Below are 24,057 nucleotides of genomic sequence, written 5' to 3'. Positions count from 1 at the left end.
GATTCAATTGAAATGTAATGTAATGTTTTGTGCTGAGTTTTTTTTATATTCTTTCTTTTGTTTCTTTGTGGTGTTCTGTGGGCTTCGCGTTGGCTGGTCAGTTATTGAATAATAAATATGTGGGTACCTTCATAATTAAATAGGATTTCTTTTATTTTAATATATTATTTTAGCTTTTGACTGAAAATGCTGCAATGCCCCTCTTTCTTACTTTGCTGAAAAAAAATGGTAGATGGAGAGGATGTGAACATGCCTTAATGCAAAATCTTTCAAGATCTTTGATAAATTAAAACATACGATTTTCACTGTGTAGGAATCGAATTCACAACCATCGTGCTTACAAACAAATATTTCTTAACTTAGCCAGGATTTTCTTAAGTATACATACATACACTTTTCCGCTGTATCCTGGGTTTGCTAAGGTACTTAGTGTCAAAACACTCCGTTCCCCACTTTCCTTGCAATTGCCGACACAACCGCAGTATTTTTTCATACATACACTCATACAAGACTAATAAGCTTTATTATATAGATACATTCATCTTTGTACACATACTCGTACATATGTTATCACGTTTGACGTTTCAAGGCAAACATTTGGAGTAAAATGATATATTTGCAAGTTTAATATTTACTTCGCGTGTATTTCTTAGTGTTGAGCCTACTTGGAAGGAAATGTGCCGCCTGTTACACTGTTATTGGGTTATTAAAATCGTATTTTTGGGGCTAGTCGTGGTAAAGGGAACACGCGTATATATTGTAAACATGAGAGGTTGTGGCTTCCCACTCGAGGAAATCTGGTGACTAGGCAAACAGCGGCGTTGATTTTCGAAGTGTCTCAATGAAAACAGAGTGACTTAACACTAGGTTATCAGATTCACTCAGCCTATCATGCTATGGTGGGGGATACAGCGTGAGATTAAAATTCAAGATAAAAATCAGTCAATTAAATCTCGAAAAAATATGTTACGTAACTAGATAATTAATCTAAATATAGAGCTTTTGCTTTCATCAATATTCTTTTTAACATAAAGTTCTAGAAGCGCTATTGAATATGACCGAAGCTTACGAAGAGCTTCTCTATTTAGGGTCAAGTTTCATTATATATGGTTCAAATTCAATTATTTAGATTACATTACAAAATATCCTAATAGAAGTGTATTACAAAAAATGTATATATTCTATCTATCTATACATTATGTCGTCATAGCCTCTGCCAGATGGGCTGACGACATAAAGAGGTTGGCGGGAAGCGGATGGGTCCGAAAAGCTGAGGATCGAGTGTGGTGGCGAGAATTGGGGAAGGCCTATGTCCAACAGTGGACAAAAGATGGCTGTTGATGATGATACATTATGGCAGCAAATTGAATTAAAATAGAAATAACGGTGTAATAGCGCACCTCAGAAATGACAAGTATGGCCCCATATATTCCACTTTGTGGGTAGATAAAAAACACTTGCTCTGTTCCAATATATCACATTCCATTCGATATCGAATGTTTTCTTATATCTGCTTTTTATATACATATAAATATGATCTATACATTTAATAAAATTGTAACTCATCGCCGTCTGTATGTACATGGAAGACATGAGAAAATGTAAATGCATTTTACAACAAAATCTTTATATATATAGAAAAAAAAAATCAAAAAACTAGAAAGGAGTTTCAAGCAGCAGAAGATATTTTCTTGAATGATGACTGACATTCACATGACAATGACATTCTCTTTCTTAATCTAAAAGTCTTTGAAATTAATAAACCAAAGCGCGGTTTCTTTTTTTCAGTACAGTGTATAGACTACCTATTAATGGATGGATGGATTAATGGATTTGAAATCCATATATTTAAACTTCAAATTGTCATTTTTTAATCCACAATGTTTCTAAGAAGCCCTTAATTGTAAACAAGTTGTAATTCAAGACATGTACTCTACGAATAGTTAGAATTACTCGCAATCTTCCGTTTATATACGTATTATTTGTCTGTCGCTCTGTAAGAGGACGTCTCGAAGCGTACATGTTAGAGAAATGCACTGATATTTCTTTCTTAGTTTCAAGATGTGTGGAGAATATATATTTTAACATTTTAAAGTATTATATATTTTAAGATGTCTTCGTGGAGCAATGAGATAAAATCTTACTTTGAACGATGATTGTGAGTTCTATTTCTGTTCAGGTTAATAAAAAATCGCGGCTTTTACTACGTTCCTTCTGCTTATCGTGCTATATGAGAGATACAGTGTACTTAGTGTTAAGACACTCTGTTCCCCATCAAACATTTTTGAGGCATTGCGTGCTGAGTGGTGGCACTCTACGTCGTGCTTTGCCTTGTTATCAGAGAGTAGAGTCAGAGTAGGCATCGATCCCACAACTGTCACATTTGCTGTCCCTTGTGCCACTGCGCTACAATATCCTGAAAGTTCAAAGACATGTAATGTATGATATGGACGTATTTCCAAGATTTCTCTAATCGCAGAAAAATATTTTTTCAATTTAAATCGTTAGTTCCTAAGGTTAACGCAACTAACCAAACAAACTCAATATCTTTATAATTAGTATAAATATAGATTTATAGTTATAGCAATAAGAGATTAGGATACAACCATTAATCTTAGCTTTTTTTAGCTTTAATCCATTTTAAATTTATTCAAATTGATAATTATATTTTCACTTCAACACTATGACAAATAAAACTCATCGTTGAGTCCCTGCTGTATACCAAATACAGGGTGAACATATAAAAAAATACATGAAAATTCAAAAGTTAAAACATTTTAAACATACTATTTCTTATTCCCAACTTTCTCAACTTCTAATACTCATTAATATGAAGGAACCCACGTATGTACATACGTATGTACGTACATACGTGTAAATGTGTATTAGCAATATAGCAGAGTGCTCGGTAACGCTACTTCGTGTTTATCACTTGGCATGTCGCATTTGTACGTGAGGGCTATGTGGGCTTCTTGTTAAGTATGTTTTTTAAATATTTTTATAATTTAATATGTTATTATACGTGTTTTTGGATGGTGGGTTATGGTAATTGGATTTTAATATAATAATAAAAATAATTAAGACGTATAATTAAATATCTCGATTATACTGTCCCTATAACAGTTTCGAGAAATCTTTGCTTAGAGGACCATCTCCTACATTTTCTAACCTACCAAATTTCAACTTTCAACTTTCAAAGTTCAATAGTTTGGCTTAAACATTGTCTGTCAGTTAATCGCTCATTTATGAAAGATTTTGAAAAATATTAAAATTGCTTGGTTTGTTTGTTGGTTGTTTGTTTTTTATGAGAAAATGAAAAGTGATATACAATTATAAGTTAAAAAATCATAGCCCTTTCGGACAATGACGTCACTAGTGTGCTATATTAACGCGTCGTTTTAGCTTTAAACTGTTCATGTACTCCTCCTCCTAATCCCTCTTCATTTGACCTAATTTAAGATGAAGAGTATCAATGAGATAGCCTTATCTTTTTGCTAAGAAATATTAGATCAGCTTATACTTCATTTTATAGAAGTTGCTGCTAATAGTTTTATAATAGCTTTTAGTGTTTAAATAGTTTGTAAGCTTAAAAAATGGCTGTTTTTTTCTGCTTCACGCTCTATTCCACACGGTAGGGTAAGTTAAAATAATAATATATAATAATTAATTCCGTTTGAGTAGGGATCGAACTCACGACCGTCTAGCTACAGTCACACTTGGGAATCGAATTCGCAACCGTTTTATAGTCGGGTGTACAGCTAAGCCACTACGCCACCACGGCCTCGCTTCACATTCGATTTTTTTTAGCATTTTCTACAAAAATACAATGCCTCCACCAAGAATCGAACCTGTGATATTGTTATTTGCCAATCAAATTATAGCCGGTCAATTTACAACGAAACAGAAAAATATTGAAGTCCTCCAATATAACTCAATACACTGAACATTTATTTCTGCTTCATTAAAATTGACAAGCTTTTTTTTGACAAGATTGAAGTGAACTGACTATTATTGGCATTAGGGAAATGAGTTTTACAACGATGGATTTTAAAGGAAATTTATAAAATAAATAACAAAAAAGAAACGCAAAGTTAAAAAGCGTCTGGCTGTATAAATCAAGTTAATTTTGCCACTGGAGGCCGTCGAGGCGCAGCGGTTGTGAGTTCAATTCCCACCCGGGGGAACGAATTATTTAATATTTATCAATTCCTTACTCTTTTAATGTGGCAGAACGCTGCAGTGAGTTACGCCACTCAACATACAACGGTGTTCGGGAAAATAAAAAGAGAAAAAAAAAGATATATAAGTAATTGTTATGCTTACAATTTCTTATTCTTCTGCCGGATCCCCATAGATAGACCTGTGAATGAAAATAAATACATATTAATATTTATTTGTATACTAGCGGACGCGCGCAGCTTCGCTTGCGTATTTAAGGGTGAATTCTAATAACCCATGAAACATGTATTCAATGAAATATTTTTAAGAGCCTAAATTTCAAATTTTATAAAAATCGGTGGCGATTTAAAGATTTTTCCATACAAACTTTCAACCCCTTATTTGCACCCTTAGGGGGTGAATTCTAGAAAACCATGAAACATATGTTCAATTAAATATTTTTAAGAATCTAAATATCAAATTTTATAAAAATCGGTGGCGATTTAAGAATTTTCCCATACAAACTTTCAACCCCTTATTTGCATCCTTAGGGGTTGAATTCTAGAAAACCATGAAACATATGTTTAATTATATACGTTTAAGAGTCTGAATTTCAAATTTTATAAAAATCGGTGCCGATTTAATTTTTTTTCCATACAAACTTTGAACCCCTATTTCACCCCTTTAGGGTTAAAATTTTTCAAAATCCGTTCTTAGTGGATGTCCAGATTACGAAAGTAAACTTTTGTCCAAATTTAACGTTTCTACGCACAGCGGTTACGGCTGTGCGTGCGTCTTACCTCAGTCAGTGAGGACAAGTCCTTTTATATATATAGATATACTAGTGGGCCCGGACGCGGCTACGCCCGCGAAAATATAATATAATATCAATTATTTAATTAAATTAAATCATTAAAATAAGTTAAAAAATAATAATAAGTGGAGATTTATTATTAGAAAAAATATCTGAGTAACCGAAATGAACAAACCAAAGAAGTAAAAGTAACTAAAGGAAATTCTAAATGTTAGAAAAAAAAACCTAAAGTTTGCTGTGCGCGCGTACTAAACATTTTTCTATATTAAATAATTATTAATTTTTGCGAACAATATTAAATAAAATCTCAAATGATTAAAATTACGATATTTTAAGTGTATAACATCGGTATAGATAACTGAGATAAATTAATTATAAGCAGCAAATAATTACATAAAAAATAATAGTAATTCGAAAATCTATAAAAATTTACAAAATCATCAAAGTCATCCGCCCGTTCGCGTCGGTCATACTCATATTATGCCACCCGAAGGCTAGGTCATTTGGAATCAGTCACATCTTAATTATTTATTAGAATGTTATACAGTAAATTATAATTTCCATCTAGATGAAATGCTAAAAGTGACTATTATATTTATTTTCATATGGATGAATATCAAATTATAGAAATCATCTAATTTTTGTTAATGATTTGTATAAAGAGATTTGTATAAATCTATATCGGCGCGCACCATGTATGCATTAAGCAAACTCACTGTGGGTGACGTTTTCTTAAAACAGCAAACTTTGCAAGCTGTTGCTTAGCAACGCGTAGCGACGATTGTTATTAACATGGCGGAATAAATTCCTTGTCAAATTAATTATTTTAATATATTGGTATATAACGAAAATATTACAAATATGAGAAAAAAAAAGTATCCTATGTTCATCCCGGGACCCTCAAGTATCTCTATATGAGTATTTTATCACAATTAAATTAGCGGTTTGGCCCTGATTGCGGAAAAGACAGACAGACAGACAGACAGACAGACAGAGTTACTTTCGAATTTATAATATAGGTATGGATTATGATGTCTGTTTATTGTTGTTGTAATAGTTATCTTTAAAGGAATTTATATAATATGTTTTAAATTATCTGACACCACTATGACCCAGTTGGACAGCATATGACTGTAAAAGTGAGGTTAGTGGACAGGTTGTGAGTTCGATTTCCATATAAGCTAAGGAATTACTTTCTATTGGTAGAACGATAACACGTATTGCACGTTACGTTCCACCACTGACCACAAATTTTCTCTAAAATTAGGCAGAAATTGGAAAACTCAGTGTCTTTACACTCTTTGTTTCTGATATATACAAGAGAAGCAGGAAAATATTAAGATGATAATACTTTTAGTATGTCTAGAAAAATGTTTTATATTCTAAAATACAAAGGAGAAATAAGCAAGTCATATCGCTTCTACACCAAACAAAATTGCGAAAATCGAAGAGTGCTCTGTTGGCGTAAATAAAATGTTTGTAGAGATTATAACTTCGTTGCTGTCGACGTTTTCAAATATTATTAACATATAAGTTTATTTTAGATATTTTATAATATTTTGGTCTTGTATAAGAAGGTACGGCATTGAGGTCTGCTACTACTCAACGTCTAATATATTTAAGAATTTCGGAAAAAACGTGACCGAAGTGTCTCTGTTCTCTCCGCCTGCCATGTGAAAATAATTTTCAAAGCTAAATAAAATATACCTTATTATTAATAGTCAACGTAATCGAAATATACTAGCATGAATGCATCGATTTTAATTATAAAAATAATAGTAATAATATTTATGAAAAAAATAACTAAAATGAAAGCTATCACGCTCAGCTGGGCACGTCCCGCCTGCACTAAATCGGATTATTAAGGATTAAATTCAGTTAAATCGACTAAATCGGGTACTAGAATGTATTTTTTTATACTTATTTAATTGAAATTTAGAAGCTAGTATTTAAATACTTTTGACTTCTTATTAATTTGATAGGAAGTGTTGAGCTACGGAGTTCAACATCGCATTTATTTAACCAGGTCGATAATTATGAATAACTTTAGTATTTTTTGTTAGCTTCACGCTGTATTCCGCTCATAGTAGGGTAGGTAGAGTGTTAAGACACTCCGTTCCCCGTTAGCACTTCCGTTACCCCTTGTCATCGAATTCGTGACCCGTGACCCGAGACACATTAAAACAAGAACTTCTTAACACTATTTTCCCTCTGCCTACCCTGCTATGTATGTAATATGAACTTTGACTTTACTTTAATTGACTTTAACTTTACAATTAATATAATTTTTGTAGATAACACTGTTCATATCAATACAGAGATGTTTCAATAAAAAAAATATCTCTAGAAACAAATAAGCTACCTTTCAGTATCAAATACGATGTAATTCACGTAACACAACCCCCCAACTTGGCATATTACGCCGGTATTGATGTAAATATTTGCTTTCCAAGTTATTTGGCTACAGCCAACAAACAGCGTTGTTCCCACCGTACCGGATGTTCATACATTTATTTAGATACAGGGAGATAATTGCTGTGTTATTATGTTTATACAATGTCTTTATCATAGTGGGGTAGTAGAACGATATCAATCCGGTGGTTGTGGATTCGATTTATATTTGGAGGAAAATTTATAAGCAAATGCAAATTTTCTTCTCTTTTTGATTTTAAATTAAAAAAAAGAACAAATTGACTTAAGTAAGCACATCTTATCTATCAATTTTCCCAAATTAATGAATGCGTTTTGAACCCACACTCCCTTGATCGATATATTCTTTCGCTATATTAGGTATTTTTTTATGACGCTTCACTATTCTTTATACAATAAGAGTACGCAATAGAGCGAAGAGAGGGCTAGAGCAAAGAAATGAAAATAATACATTTCTCAGAGTAGGAATCGAACTTACAACAACCTTGCTTATACTCAGATGCTATACCGCTGTGCCACGATGGCGATTAATTTTACCTAATCTACTAAATTCTAATATAAAAAGACGTAATTTTCAATAATGAAGAATTATGAAAAATATACATTACTATTTGACTGTAATCAATAGCGTAAACAAAAAATCCAAAAAAACAATTTTAAAATATCTATCATAATTAAAAACCACCATCAGTGTAAACGGTAAAAGCTTATCACAAGTTTTTCCCGTTGAAAGTTGGTGGTAAGCTCGGATGATATATTACTTAGAGTTAAGATGTGACGGCGCTATCTCTAAACCATTTCTCAGAGAATCCTCCGATATTAGGGAAACAAACTAGGAATGAGCGGTATTTTTATTTTGTGAAAATATCTTGGTAAATAAGTATAATATATAATTTCTCATTTTTAGGGTTCCGTGCCTAGGAAGGTAAAAACGGAACTCTTATAAGATCACTTTGTTGTCTGTCTGCCCATCTGTGAAGACTATTTATCTCTATCTCTATCTCGAGATCAACTTGAAATTAATATTAAATATTTAGATCTAAGTTCCCTTAAAGCACAGAAAACACCAAGCTTCTATCTATATGAACGAAATGGACTATCCAACACAAAAAAAAATCAATTCGTATCACTAGTTCCTGAGATTAGTATGTTAAACCAAACAAACAAAAGCTTTATAAGATAAGTATATATATATATATATATAGACATATAATAGCACCGTCTAACTAACTAACACGTTGTCCTTTGATAATTTGATCGCTGAATGACATCGTTCATAGAGTTAAAATTAAAAGGCAAAGTAAACACATAGTTAACTTTTCAACGTTAGCCAAAAAGCTTTGCTTGTAAATTTCATCCCATAAACAAGTATGAAACTCCACTGAGAACCTTGTAATGGGCTTTATGTTTAATACTTCGACTCTAACTTTTTTATTTGCTATCTGCTCTTATATATTTTATATATTGAAGGTTATTGCGGCTTGTTAATCGAGAAATGTTTATATGTTTTTTTAGCTCCACGCTGTATCTGACAAGAGGGAACCTGGGGATATAGAATTAAGTCTGAGCAATCATCATATTCCTAGTAAATAAATATTAATTTATGAAAAAAACTAACTGCATGGTTTTGTCGTCGTGGAAGGATTGATAAAGAGAACCTAGTATCAAGATACTTTCTTCTTCACTTTTGTGGGAGAATGATGAGAGAGAATGACTAAGAATTATTTATTTCCCCTAACTTCTACTCCGTCATTATAATCACGAAATTGGTATGGGAACAAAAAAAAAACAAACTCTCATTATACGCTCTAAAATACACGTATAAACAGTTGCAGGCGATAACTAGTTCATAATAAAATTAATATTCAATATTGATAAAATTAATAAAAGAAAAAAACTTACAAAACTTTTATAGTCCATTTTAAAAGAATTCCTCGTAGTAAACAAAAACGTTTCAATTCAATAAAAGTTGTTCTCTCATTTTCAATTTTCAACCTTACCACTTTGTATTAAGGTTTAATTTCTCTCTCCACTCCAGCTATCTATCGAGCAAGCTTATCCCAACTATTACGTATAAGATCAGCGAAACGAAATTTAAAGCATCTTCTCGGATTGAATCACGCCTCTAACAATTTGAGATGACTTCAGCCTAAGATCGATGAAGTAACAATTTCTTTTTCTAATAATAGAATAAAAAAGTGGTATTGGAATCCCGTTTTTAGAATAGAAGCCGGCGTGGCATTGCATTACATTAATTATATTCCACCTTATATTAGTGCACTTAGTCTCGTGTTAAACAAAATCCTTAGCTATTTCCATTTGTCCACGGACAAAGTCGCAAAAAACAGCTGGTATGCTATATAAGACCAAGAGAAGCTGCAGAAAATCTGTAGAAGCTATAAATTAATGTAACCCCCAATACAAGTCTATAATAATCCTAGTGACATAACGTCGCACCCTCGTCACTGTGAGAGCTTATAATGTTTGTTTTATATGTCGTTTGCGGGTTAAATTGTGTTTTTGTTAGTATATTTTAAAAGTTTTTTTTTTACTTCAAGTTATATGGATTAATATAATGCCGAGGCCAGGCACGCGCGTTAGATTGTAAACGCGAGAGGATTGTGGATTCGATTCCTACTCGAAGAAATGAAATATCAGCTACTCAACACGCCATGGCTCCAGGACTACTGAGCTGAGTTGAGGCTGAGTGCGAGGAACGGAAGTATCTTAATGGAACGGAGTGTCTTAACACAATTTTCCCAGGTTCCCTCGGTCTACCCTGTTATGTGCCGGATAGAGGGGAACTAACTGGGAACTTAATAAACAAAGACAATCCGTTTCCCATTAAGACATTTCCGTTTCTCGCATTCCGCTGAATTCTTGAGGCATTGCGTGTTGAGTGTCGGATCTCATTACCAGAACAACGAAATTAAGATATTTAATACATTATTCCCCTGAGTGAGAATCGAACCCTAACAGTCTTGCCTCTGCTGCGTATATATTTGCTTATTTGTTCTAACACAGGAAAATAAAGAAAACATTAAGTAATTTACTATATTTATTAAAAGCCTTAACCAACAAAGAAAATAGAATAATAAATATTACTATTTTATCTTCTATATCTTCCTTTTATCTTCCTATATAAAAGATATTCTATATAAATACTGCTAACTAGTATAAGCTACTGAAGTACCATTCGATGAAGTAGCTTTAATCAATATCTAACGAATCTGGTTTATTTACTAGGTTCCTCGTGTACGTTATTCATGGTATGTAAAAGTCAATTCGATACAGAAACACCAGTAAAGATATATCTTAAGTTATAAGCGGAAAGCGAACTTTTTAAGCGAAAGTTATGGATCTAGTATTAGGATGGAAGGTGTCTAAATGTTAGACATCTCGTAAAAAATAAGGATACCTCATTTTTTTTAAAATAAAAGATAAGTACCAACGAATATATTTTCAGATATTAACTATTCTATTAAATATAGTATTTAATAGAGTGTTTAATATGCTACCTTTAATTAATTCTGTTTTTCGATCGACAAAACGATATTTAAAAACATTAATTGTTAAGAAAATTTTAATTATAAGTGCATATTATTAATAACGGCACGGTGGCACGGCGTTAACCGCGGACTGTAAACGTAGCGGTTGTGGCTACGATTGCCATTGAAGGTAATAAATCAATTTCATGTCATTGCTCTGGTAACAAGGGTTCCTCTACGCAGTGTTTCGAAAATGGCACGAAAAGTGGAGGGTGGAGTCTCTCTTAATATTAGGTTCCCTTTACATATTACCTAAGGTTCTAGTATATGTATAAGCCAAATAGAAAAAAAGAAAATATTTCATTTATACAGGTATAACATGTATGTATGTATGTATATACATAAACATCTAAAATCCTACCCTAGATACGTTCCAGGTATAAAATCGACAACCAACTCATTACTTAAGGAAGGTAATGTAATAACATTAGGCGAACCGCGTTTCGCTTGCACCAAACCGTAATACATAATTCACGGATAGCTTCTGCCTTCTAATGTATTACACTGCTAAATATTTATGTGGACGCCCCCCCCCCCCATATCTTAATGAATTTTAGTTAGTGATTGTGTTCCAGTTATTAATGTCAATTGGGTTTGGGAGTAAGCAGTTGCTCTTATGTTTTATCTTATTTTAGTTCGTCTTTCTTTTTTTTTCGTAAGTCGAAAAAATTTTGTGCTTTAAAATTTGAATACTAATAATATTTAAGGTTAGTTATAAGTCGAAATACGATATTTCATACGTACGTTAGTTATGGCTATGAGTATACACTCATAGCCACAACTAGTTGATTGTAAAATTCAATTCAAAACCAATAAAAAGTAAGCCGTGGTGCTTTTGGGGCGGAGGTTGGCTAGGAATTGGAAGAAATGAGCTGTTTTTTTTCAGAAGGATAGGCAGAGGGAATTCTAGAACCTAGTGTTAAGATATTTCCGTTCTCCACTTATTCTATTAGTATATATAAGAAGAAAATTCATCAAAATTCAAAATTCAATGACGTATAACCACCGATTTCTCCTTTTATTCCTATACAAAAACATGCATGAAGTTATTATTTATTCAATGTAATCAGTTAAAAGCGCAAACAATTCTGATTCACACTAGAAATAGCCAATACTAATTTATATCGAGAATAAATACGAGGCCGATGAGATTAGGGAGATCCCCACTCTATTATTGCTGGTCTTCCAATGTATAGAACCGTATTAAGTAAATACATTTTATAAGCAGCTGTTTTTCCTTTCAAAATTAAGGAATATGATATGGCAGTTGTGGCGCAGCGGCACAAGGATGGCGGCGGTTGTGGGTTCGATCCCCACTCGAAGAAGTGAAATATTTATTTAAATTTACATTTTCATTTATTCGCTGTGGTGTCGAGAGCGGCGTTGAGTTCCCCCACTCAATACGCAATGCCTCCAGAATTCGGCGGAAAGTGGGAAACAGAGTGTCTTAACACTAGGTTCCCTCTGCCTACCCTGTTGGGTGCGGGATACAGCGTAAAGTTGATTTTTAGTTTTTTTTTATTAAGGAATATTAATCATAGAACGTGTTTAAATGAATATGGGGGGAATTGTGGGGGGGAATCGTGGGTTCAAATTGAATGTAGTATAAATCTGAAAATAGAGTATGTTTATGATTTAAAGTGTAGAGCGCAGTGGTTTGACACTTGTTTCCAGATTTGAATTATTTTGAATATGGTGGAAAGCGAAAAACGTAATGATTTCCAAGTAATTCTATGCATTTACAGCCAGACGTAGTCAAATCTTCTATAAAAAAACACTCACTATCACTACAATTCAAGAACCAACAAAAGAATAAATAATACGACCAAATTCAAGACGTATCTGCTTTCATTAGCACTGCCTTCATTACTACGGACGCCTCATAAATATGCAAGCTGATGTAGCCAAGACTGACAGCATTTGTAATGTACTGGGTTATACTTGTACATGATGAGAGTTTGGGAAAATCGAATTAGTTGATGTAAACTCGTATATACGTGTTTTCATATAATGTAAATTAGTTAATATGAGTTTTGTTTGTGTTTATAATAATGAAACTTACTATATTAACCATAAGCAGGATAAATAGGGTATGCTAGGTTCCCTCTGCCTCCAAGATGTATGCGAGATGAAAAGAGAAGCTAGTGTGAAAAGAAACACAAGAAATCTTTACTTTAATTTAAACCCAATACAATAATATGTAAAATAAGACTTGCCAACTGTGCCGTTGAAGTTTTCCTGGTCTATTTTAATTCCAAAATGGTCTATTTTCCAGCCTCGGTGCCCCAAAAACTTACACGCCTTATTAATTATGTATTTATCACGACAGCGACAGCGACGGCGGCGGCAACGAGGGTGACATTGTGCAGAATATGCATGAATATGCAACATTAATAAGATAAAAGAGACCGCGTTTTTAATATCATATTTACTTTGTGATGGAGATTTTTGTTTTTAATATATTTTTTTGGACTTATGTAAACTTTATGTTATATGTATCTGTTTTTTGGTGAGATATATAATTTCACGCTGGTAGAGATATTTTAGTGTCAAGACACTCCGTTCTCCATTTTCACTTAGCCCGAATTTGCGATCTTGCGTGTTCAAATTCAAATTCAAAATATTCATTATTCAAATAGGCAATTATTATAAGCACTTTTGAATCGTCGAATGAACATATGAACAAAAAGCTACCACCGGTTCGGAAGGCAGTTCTGTTGCGAAGAGCCGGCAAGAAACTCAACAGTTGCTCTTTTCAAAATCAATGGTACAATCTATTACATTAGTTGGCAGCTATCCTGCATTACATTCAATAGACATTAATTCCATACATGTTTATCCTCTAAATATTCTCTAATTGTTAACAGGCTGAATCCACGCCACGTGATATCGCCCCAAAACAAATGGAAACATTATATATTTATTATCTATTTTCTATAATCTTACAGATCAGCTCGACCATCTCCACTACTCCTATAAGCACAATTTCTTCAGGCGGAGTGTCTTAACGTTAAATTCTCTCTGCCCACCTTACTATCCACTAAGCTACAAAACCTTTGTAAGTACAACTAAATTTAAATTTTATAGTTCAAAAGATTATATTTTGTAAATTCAGCGTGAAACACTTAGTAAACTTAAGAGGTGTTGTTGACAGCAATTGGTTAAAGTTTTTGCTGAAGGAAACAAAAGACTACACTTTATATTTCGTAACTTGTTATTAGAAGATAGTAGGTACAAAGAATGCTTACTTAACACTTTTAGCGGAAGACACATCGATACTAACATTTTTGGTTTTTTTTCATCTTCACGCTGTATCCCGCACATAGCAGGATAGGTAGAGAAAATCTGGAAGCCTAGTGTTAAGATACTCCTCAATTCTGGAGGCGTATTGAGGAAATGAAATGCGGAATTTTGATTTAATCAAAAATAGTCTCTGCTTTATGATGATATTATTTTTTTTATTGATAAGAATTTTTTTTTAAAATTTTTATTCGGTTTTTTCCTTTCTTATTTCGTACAACTTCCATAATAGTTTGCGCCTTTTTTCAATCAAGTGCTTGAACAAAATTTTCAAAACATTATACATAAGAGATATATTTATTTAAAAAAATATTGTTTTGAGACAGTTCCATGGATATTTTTCATATTTTTTATTTTGGGCTCGAGCTAACAAGGTAGAAAATTAAAGAAAGACACTAGTGCCTTAGTACTTACTACTGTCTTTGTCTAGGCCTAGACCTAGTGTTAAGGCACTCCATTCTACAGTTTTAATACCTTGTGCCAGATATATGCCAAGCCAGTCTTACAGGTAATATCAGCAACAAATGCGATCTCCGGTGCACCTGAGGATATACGGATTTGTGTTTATCTTGACATACGCTTTGTGAGTAGTGACCTATTTGGAAGATAATCTTGTAAGTCATGCTCTGGACTGTAACTAATGGTTGACTTTAATATTGGATTGTATATGTACCTATAAGCTATATAAGGCGAGGCCAGTCGTGGCACAGGGGAACAAGTGTACGACTGTAAACGTAACCTTTGCGGGTTCGATTACCACTCGAGAAAATAAGGTATTTAATGTTTTCTGTAGGTAAATCTCATCATATTTCGTGCTGAAAGTGGAGAACGGAAAAAAGCTATATCTTTTAATATGAACTATATAATATATTGTCGAGAATATAAACCCACACACAACTTGCCGAAATTCATACATATTCTACCAACTAAGCTACAAGGATTTCATTAAGAAAATTGTATATTTGCTTATAAATAAGTGTATGTGGAAATTTCCTCGGTACCTCGTATTTAATCAATTTACTTCAATTTAAAATGCAAATTACGAACTAAATATATACAGGAGAGACACTGATTAGTTCGCAATGTGCTGGGATTTATCTGGTGTTAGGCAAATGCTTTGAATTCATATTTTGTATAGAATAATTATTTAGTTTAGTAATTTACTATTAGACTGCTGGATTCTTCTGCTGGAGTTGGGTTAGATAGAGAGAACTTATTGTTAAGACACTCCGATCCCCTCGTCCGATTTTCGAATTCGAAATCAAATTTTGAATGGTGGAACTCAACACTGCTTGTTTTGTTACTGGAACTTAAGAGAAAATGAAAATAATTCATACTCCTGAGTGGGTTTCCAGCTTAATAAGCCGTTGTGCCTATATTATCAATAGATAATTTAAAACATTATTAAATATCCATTTTCTAAGAGGAAAAATATAAAAAAAAACATCTTCTTTCACTTTAAGCGGAACAAATTAAAATGTACTAAGCACGCGATCGCTTGTATCCGGAAATAGGGAAAAGATCAACCTATTGTGTAAAGGAAACAATCATCTAAATAGTTTTCGTGATTCGTAAAAATACATTCCTTATACAGCGAATGAAAGGAAGGTGGTGTATTTTTATCAGCTTCACGCTTTTCCCTCAAAGCCCAGGAAAACTAAGTAATTTAACTAATGTTAAGTAATCTGTTTTTCATTTTGTACCCAAATTCAAGACGTTGCTTATTGAGTGGCGGAACCTAACGCCGTATTTTGTTTTCCAGAGCGGGGAAATATAAGTAATTAAATTTTCAGAGTTGAGGCCAGTCGTGACACAGGGTCATTATTGTGTGACCCATTCGAGGAAATGAAATATTTCATCCGCTCTTGTGTTGAGCAAAGCGCGGTGTTGAGTTCCGCTGCTCGATATGCAATTGCTCCAGAATTTGGCGGAATATGGGAAACAGAATGTCTTAACTACAGGTTCCCTCTGCCTACCCAGCTAAACTGATGATACTGCGTAAAGCTGAAGAAAAAATTGAACCTACAGTAACCTGTTCGAACAAGTACAAATACGAATAGTATTTTAGTGTAAGCAATACTCATTTGTTTCTGCTAGTGTCCAGAATATTTGCCTCCATACATTGTATGTACATACATTTTGTAAGGCGATTACGACAAATCTGGTAGCAAGTAAGCTCTAGATTTATGAACGGTGTACCCACATGCAAATTTTACTTTAAAATTCATATTTTATAGTTAAAATTTGTATTTTAATATAGGTGATCATGTCTCTTTTAATAGCTTATAAAATGTTATAACATATCTCGAAAGGCAAAAAAATTTGATTAGCTTCTCGCATATAGCTTGCTGAGAGAACGGAAAGCTGATAGAACTCTCTGTTCTCCACTCATCATCAAATGTTCAAGGCATTGCCGACGTCAACTGCCGCTACGCAACACATAGTGCCTGCGAAATTGGGCGGAAAGTGGGGAGCGGAGTCCAAGTAGGAATCGAACCTTCACACGTCTATCTATATTGGTTTTGGTTTTCCAATAATTAAAACACCACAACCCCAAAATGCGAGGACTTTACTAAGCTTTCCTGTCAGTCCATCTGTCTGTCACAGAGGTGTCTCGGTTAAAACGTAATAGATAGTGAGTGGACAGTTTCAATACTACGAATATCAGCCAAAATGCAAAAATTTAAAAATCTCGTATAATATTGAAGGTAGCTTGTTCGAATTATATTTTAGAGTAAAAATATAAATTAATGTATATGTTAAATATGTATGTCTTAATAAATAGCATCATTCTCTATACGTTTTTATTTTAATTATTATTTATTTTTATACCTTAACTAGTCGTGGCGACCGGTAAACGCGTCGCAACGTGTGTTCGATATCCGCTCTAGGAAGTGTAATATTTATTTAAATGTATATTTTCATTTCTGCGCTCTGGTGTCGAGGTGAAGCGCGGCGTTGAATTCCGCCACTTACCATGCATTGCCTCCAGATTTTGGCGGAAAGTCATTTGTTGAGTCGCGAAACTCAATGCCACGCTACCTCGGTACCAAAACGAGGAAATGAAAATATACAACATTTTATTTTCCTAGAGTGGGAATCAAAACCATAACCCATCGCTTTTACTGTCGACGCTTGTTCTTCTGCGCTATGACTGGCTTTAACAATATTTATCTAATAGTCTTTATTCAATTTTATTATATTAGACTCCAAACGCATCTTACTGTGCTTTAAAGTAGAAAATTAATTTGGTGACTACGACATCTTGTAATTCTAGCACGAGTATACTTCAAACGTCCTACGCGCTAACGAACTTGGTTGGTCTCTATCCTTTCCTTTCATTAATACAGTTCATTAAAAATGTATCACAAAACTGAGAGTGCCTTGTTTTTATTTAAAAACTCTTAAAAAACACAGACTTGAAAAAAAATAGACTTGTTTTTTTTTATTATTTTGTAAAGAAACAAACAAAATTATGTTTTAAAAAATTTTATTCCTAAAAAAATTGTACGGATTCGACTGTACCTTCTTTTAGTTGAGTTCCTTCAGTTGAGTTGCCGAACTCAACGCTACTCTTTGTCCTGTACTAGAGGGAGACTAAAATATTATAATAATTAACTTTGCCGAGTTAGAATCTAATACAAAATTTTGTGAACGGGGATTAATTATATTTTGGAACTATACTTAAATTTGGTGGAGTACGGAGTGTATTAACACTAGGTTCCCCCTACCTTCCTTGTTATATGCGGGATACAATACGAACCTAAAAAATATATAATTTGGTAAATATTATGAAATATATAATATGATTAATCTTAACCGGGTCATGAACGAAAACGAGCATAAATTCAATAATTTGATTTTAAACAACCTCGTAAATGAGTTATAAGTTTCCTGATGGATATGAAATTGGAAATTTTCGCCATGCAAATGTACTTTGAAATGAGATGAAATAAAATTTTCATATCGAAAATTTGTCATTTTTTTATTGTAAAAACAGAGTGATTAACATTTTATTACGTTATGTTTATATTATTTGGATACTTGTTTAAAGCATTTTTGAAATACACTGTGTAAACCCAGGGAATATTTACTTTAAAGAGGAGTATAATAAAGAATAAATAGTTATCATTACTCTTTCTTAACTACAAATCCATTCTATTCTTAACATTGTCAAATTGTTAATTCATATTTAGGAAATAAAATATCAATTTGAAACATATAGATATTTGAAAGTAGCCAGATTTGAACCTCCTGCTCTTATATGCTCCTTTTTTCCTAAGTTCCTAACATTCAAATTTATATACATTTTCTAAGTAAGCACTAAAATATTCGTATATTAGTTACCATTATACTATAAACATAACCTGCATTTAAGCACAATATTTTGATTTTACTTGTCGTCCTATGTGTGTTAGTTAATGTATGAAATCTTAGAACCTCTGACTGAAGCTCTTTGACTGACTTCCCAGTGCCCAAATTCTAAAATTTGGTTTACCATTCAGTTATGTTGCAATCAAATAAAATATAATTTATATCGTTAATCCAAAATGGCCGCAGCAACAAAATGGCGGATTATAGTTTTTTTGCACAATCTACCTAATGTGCTTATCAATATAAAGGGTTATATTTGTAAACTAACTACCAAAGCTTAAATTGGGTATAATTAGATTTTTGGTACCTGGTACATTTAAATATTTTAAAATAGCCAGTACTTTTGGATCATATTCGGCAAAGAAATGTTTTAGGCGCGAGCAACACATAATGAATAATTATATATTACTAGCGGACGCGCGCCGCTTCGCTTGCGTATTTAAGGGTGAATTTTGAATAACCCATGAAACATGTGTTCAATCAAATATTTTTAAGAGACTAAATTTCAAATTTTATAAAAATCGGTGACGATTTAAAGATTTTTCCATACAAACTTTCAACCCCTTATTGGCACCCTTAGGGGGTGAATTCTAGAAAACCATGAAACATGTGTTTAACTATATACCTTTAAGAGTCTAAATTTCAAATGTTATAAAAATTGGTGACGACTTAAAAAAAACCTATACAAACTTTCAACCCCTTATTTGCACCCTTAGGGGGAGAATTCTAGAAAACTATGAAACACGTGTTCAATTAAATACTTTTAAAAATCTAAATTTCAAATTTTATAAAAATCGGTGCCGATTTAAATTTTTTTCCATACAAACTTTGAACCCCTATTTCACCCCTTTAGGGTTAAAATTTTTCAAAATCCCTTCTTAGTGGATGTCCAGATTACGAAAGTAAACTTTTATCCAAATTTAAGGTTTCTACCATCAGCGGTTACGGCTGTGCGTGCGTCTTACCTCAGTCAGTGAGGACAAGTCCTTTTATATATATAGAATAGATTAATATATGAAATAATTGTAATCAACAAAGAAATTACAAAACATTGTTATATTAAAATGCAAATCCACCTAACTAGGGTAAGCTCACTGATTGGCTGTGCGCCGGTTTTGGTCGAAATCCGGCTCGAAGCGGCTAAATCCGGATTTATGCAGTTCAACATAAATTCACGACTTAACTATAAGCATTAGATTAGGTATAGTGATAAGAGATATGGCTTAGAATCATTAGTAATATGTTTTGTTCATTAATAGAACCGTTCAATTAGTTCTAGTATTCCCTGATAAACTACTCTGTTATCTTCCTTTTTTGTACAAATAATTAATAGTTCAGTTTAGCTTCACGTTGAATTACATACCGTAGGGTAGACAGAGAAAGCTCACTTTTCCTCCAATTTTCCGAACTCTGACCAACTTAGAATGGGGGATCGAACCTATACCCATCATGCTTTTAGTCAGACGCTGTGCTTCTCCGCCACGGCGGCCTCGATGTGTATACATATATAAATATTATATCTATAACGTAAAACAATATTTTTTTTCTTTTCGTTTTTAAAAGTCCTCTGCATTTCATTCGATGAGTTTCATTTTGCAGATTGAATGTTTTACCCAATTCAATTTCGGGAATAGTTTACTTTAAAAAATGAGGGGCGGACGTTGGAAACGGCAAATGGAAAAAATATTTTACTATTTTCTTCGATATGTAAGATAGTTTATAGTGTATTCGATTCCCACTCGAGGAAAAGATCATTTTTTTTTATTTTCGCGTTGTTTCTCGCACATAGCATGTTAGGCAGAGGGAACCTGGAACCCTGTGATAAGCTATTACATGTTGAGGGGCGGAACTCAACGCCGCGACGCCTTTGCTTCCTTACCCAGGAGGAGGAAATGAAAATATTGAATATTTCAAGCAGAAAAATCTTTTATATTCTATCCTATGACAACTATGTTATATTCTAAACAATTTACCGGTAAAAGTTTATACAATGTAAACTTATAATATTAATATTACTTGACAATATTCATAACTGGATCATTATAATCCGAAAACAAATAAAAATACTGAGAATATTTTTATATGAAACTTGACTCATATAAAACAACATGGTCCGAAAACAGTCAAATTTACTACGTAGAGAGAACTCTTTCGCCTCGTCCTCGTCCTCATCAACCTCTTCATATATGCCATCTGGGGAACTCTTGTCACTTATACCCTTCCTACTGTAAGAAGGTTCCGTAAATGTCATGATTTATCGACGTTGTATTCTAAGAAGTCGACCGAGGTCTCCCCTCTACCCCACTTAACTCATTTAACACTCACTCTTGCTTCATAAATCTTTATGCTATGCTTTTATCACTCATTCTCTTGATGTGCCCACAGACGTGTAAATTATTTTGAAATAATATAAAAAAGCTAAAGCTTTATAATATCTTATACATACTAATTTGGTAGTAAATTAATTAATGATTATTGAAATGATTTTTCTTGTAACATTGATTCATCCAATCCAATTTGAAAAAACTCAAATTTAAGATATAAAATGACTAATTTTGTGTCTAAATTTCCGTTGTAAAAAGAAGATTTTGATATATAAACTTACATATTAATTCGCTAAAAAAACATACTGTTAATCTTAGGTCCTCAGATAAGCCCTATATAACTGTTTTGACTTGCTAACTATGTCTTATCTGCAATGCTAACCCATTATCTAGCGTAAGCCTATCTTGTATTACCTTGCCACCTTGTGTAGTTCGCTTTGAATTGGGAATAGCTTTATTATAAGCATACATTCATGTATAGTCGGATTATCATAGCAATATTATACATTTAATCCATATGTAAATATGTATACATTATTCATTTTTAACTGTACCCACACACGTGTGTTTCTTGCAGGAAGCCTATCAAAAATTTATTAGAAGGGGGAGAGAGTGTTAAGACACTTCGTTCCCAGTGAGACACTTAAGACACAAAAAAAAATCTCAGTACTAATTAATTCTAAGCAGTCGAATTCTCCGTTGTAATATGTGAGAAATAAGTAAAGATCTCTCAGCAGTGTAAGAGGAAAATAAAAGAAGAATTTTTAGTCTACGAAATGACGTGGTCATATGAAACGCTTCCGTACATTTTTTTGTTATTTTAAATATTTTAAAACTTTGTAAAAAAAGTTTGTTCGCGTTAAAGCGCAGGAAGTTAACATTTACTCAAATTCTTCAAATTTCACAAAAGCCGGTCTCAAAAAGCTTATTTTTGCAACAAAATTGTACGCAATATATCTTTCGATAGACTATCTTTTTTTGCGGCTTCGTCCGCGTTTTTACATGGAAATAACTAGTCCTTTTATATGACACTTTCTATGTGCGGAAGGTACCCATTGTCGTATATAGCCTATATCCATTTTTCCATAAATGGACTAATCGTTCGTTAGTGGGTATTACGCAAAAGTAAAAACAAATACCATTGTTTCTATTTCATAATGCAATACATTTTTTTTGACAAACCCAATTCAGAGAGTTTAATCTAAATATTTAATTAGCTTGATTCGCCCCCAAGAAATCACTTTGCGGGTGAAATTTTGAATAAAAACGTCTGCAATTTGAACATTTTTATTATAATACTTTGGATTTCCTAAAAAAATGTTTAATTTACATAACGAGGGGAAACCAATACGGACAGGCTGATGATTTGCCTTTCAATTTCGTTCGTACAATTCTGAAACTGTAATGAAAAATTCCCAACATCGCTATTTTATTGTGGCATACCAAATATTTTGCGTTATTCACAGGAATGGATAAATTTGGTTTCTTTGCCTATATAAAATGTGAAGAAGGTTAGGCCACTCGTGGCGTAGAGGCACGAGCTTGCCACTGTAAACAAGACAGGTTGTGAATTCGATTCCCACTAGAGAAAAATAAATATTTTAATTTTTTCATTTCCTGGTAACGATGCAAAACGCAGGGTTAAGTTCCGCTATGAAACATAAGCAGTGTCTCGATTTTTATGACTCCAAATTTTAATGGAAACGATTGGAGAAACATGAATTTGCTTAGAACTTTTTTACTAAATTAAATATATAACATACCTTCATGAAGAGATGTATCCATGTTTTGTAATCTGAAAGTAGAAAATATTTGTTAAGATATGTAAATCTATAAAATATATTAGTAGTTTTTTATAAGCTTTTTAGATTTTGTTTTCAGTTTTAGTTTTATATTTACTAAAACGGAAAGCAGAGTGTCTTAACATTAAGTGTTTATTCGTATTATATCGTATATTTTTTTCTGTGGTAACGAGGCAAAGCGCGGCGCTGAGTTCCATCACTCAACACGCATTGCTTCCAGAATTCAGCGGAAAGTGGAGAACGGAACTTACTATATAAGTACGAATAGCTATCGACTGCACTACAATAAATTATTTACATACTAAGTAAATAATTTCCAAACTAAATTCCTTGGATACAACTAAGTCCTTAGAGAAATGTTCTTGACTTCATCAGCAATGCCGTCTTAAACTATGTCATATATCATATTATAGTTCTAAAGCTGTAGATGTAGATGCATAATTTACATAAATTAATATGTTGGTTGGGGGTTAGATTTCCATTTGGGGGAATTAATATTTATTAATATTTAATTGGACGCCATTGTGGCACAGTGGTTTAGTGTCTGACGGTAAACACAGTTGTGAGTTTGATTTCTACTCGGAGATAAAGCGCGGTGCTGTCACGCCACTCAACTGACAATGTTTCGATAAATAGGCGTCAAGTGAGTAATAATATAGTAGCTAACTTCTTCGGTAGATGATCTCCACATTCTTCTAATTTCAAAGACAATATTTTATGGCGCAAAGCAACATCATACTTTATTATCATATACCTCCAAGCATTCCTGAGATAAGTGCTCTTGACAGATAGACGGATAGACATATGGACGGACAACAAAGTGATCTTATAATGGTTCCTTTTTTTAAAAGGTGCGGAACCCTAAAATAAATTAAATACTATAAAGAGATTCCCACGTTGCCATCTCTCTTTGCTACGATAAGATTCTTCGCAAAAATGTTGGAAGAAACAGTATTTTTTTTGTACGAAAAAAGAATTTAAAGAGTAAAAATAGGTATTAACGCGAAAAACAAGCATTTCGCTAGAATCACATCTTTGTAGTAAAATCCTATTAACCGACAGAGGCTGTAAGTTTTTCCAATCGGCTTACCTACTATCCCCTTGTACGAGGGACGTTTCACATACGAGTACATAGTTGGGTAGTACACAACACATGTGTTAGTTTAAGCTGCTTAGAAGTTTTCCTTTGTATCCAGTTCTTTAAACAGGAAGTAAATATTTTTCATGTTATTTTTTTAAATTCTTATAGTATTTTAAAAATATGCACCAATACTATTTTATTGCTGTGCTATTTAACTAGTTTATAA

The 24,057-nt window shown here is 33.0% G+C and overlaps 1 protein-coding gene across 1 annotated transcript in view; it reads right to left on the bottom strand.

Moving 5' to 3' along the window:
• Nucleotides 1–24,057, bottom strand: part of LOC146535270 (cell adhesion molecule Dscam1-like) — a 120,439-nt gene that overhangs the window by 63,754 nt on the left and 32,628 nt on the right. Inside the window, exons 4-5 of the mRNA XM_085191926.1 lie at nt 22,712–22,743; nt 4,324–4,360 (exon numbers count right to left, since the gene is read on the bottom strand). Of these exons, the coding sequence (XP_085048052.1) occupies nt 4,324–4,360; nt 22,712–22,743 (69 nt within the window). The remainder of the gene's footprint in view (nt 1–4,323; nt 4,361–22,711; nt 22,744–24,057) is intronic.

The sequence above is a fragment of the Heliconius melpomene genome, chromosome 10, assembly GCF_056956725.1.
Source record: "Heliconius melpomene rosina isolate 202511_hmr_F chromosome 10, ASM5695672v1, whole genome shotgun sequence".
In the NCBI taxonomy this organism is placed as follows: Eukaryota; Metazoa; Arthropoda; class Insecta; order Lepidoptera; family Nymphalidae; genus Heliconius; species Heliconius melpomene.
This window is presented reverse-complemented; position numbering and strand designations above follow the sequence as displayed.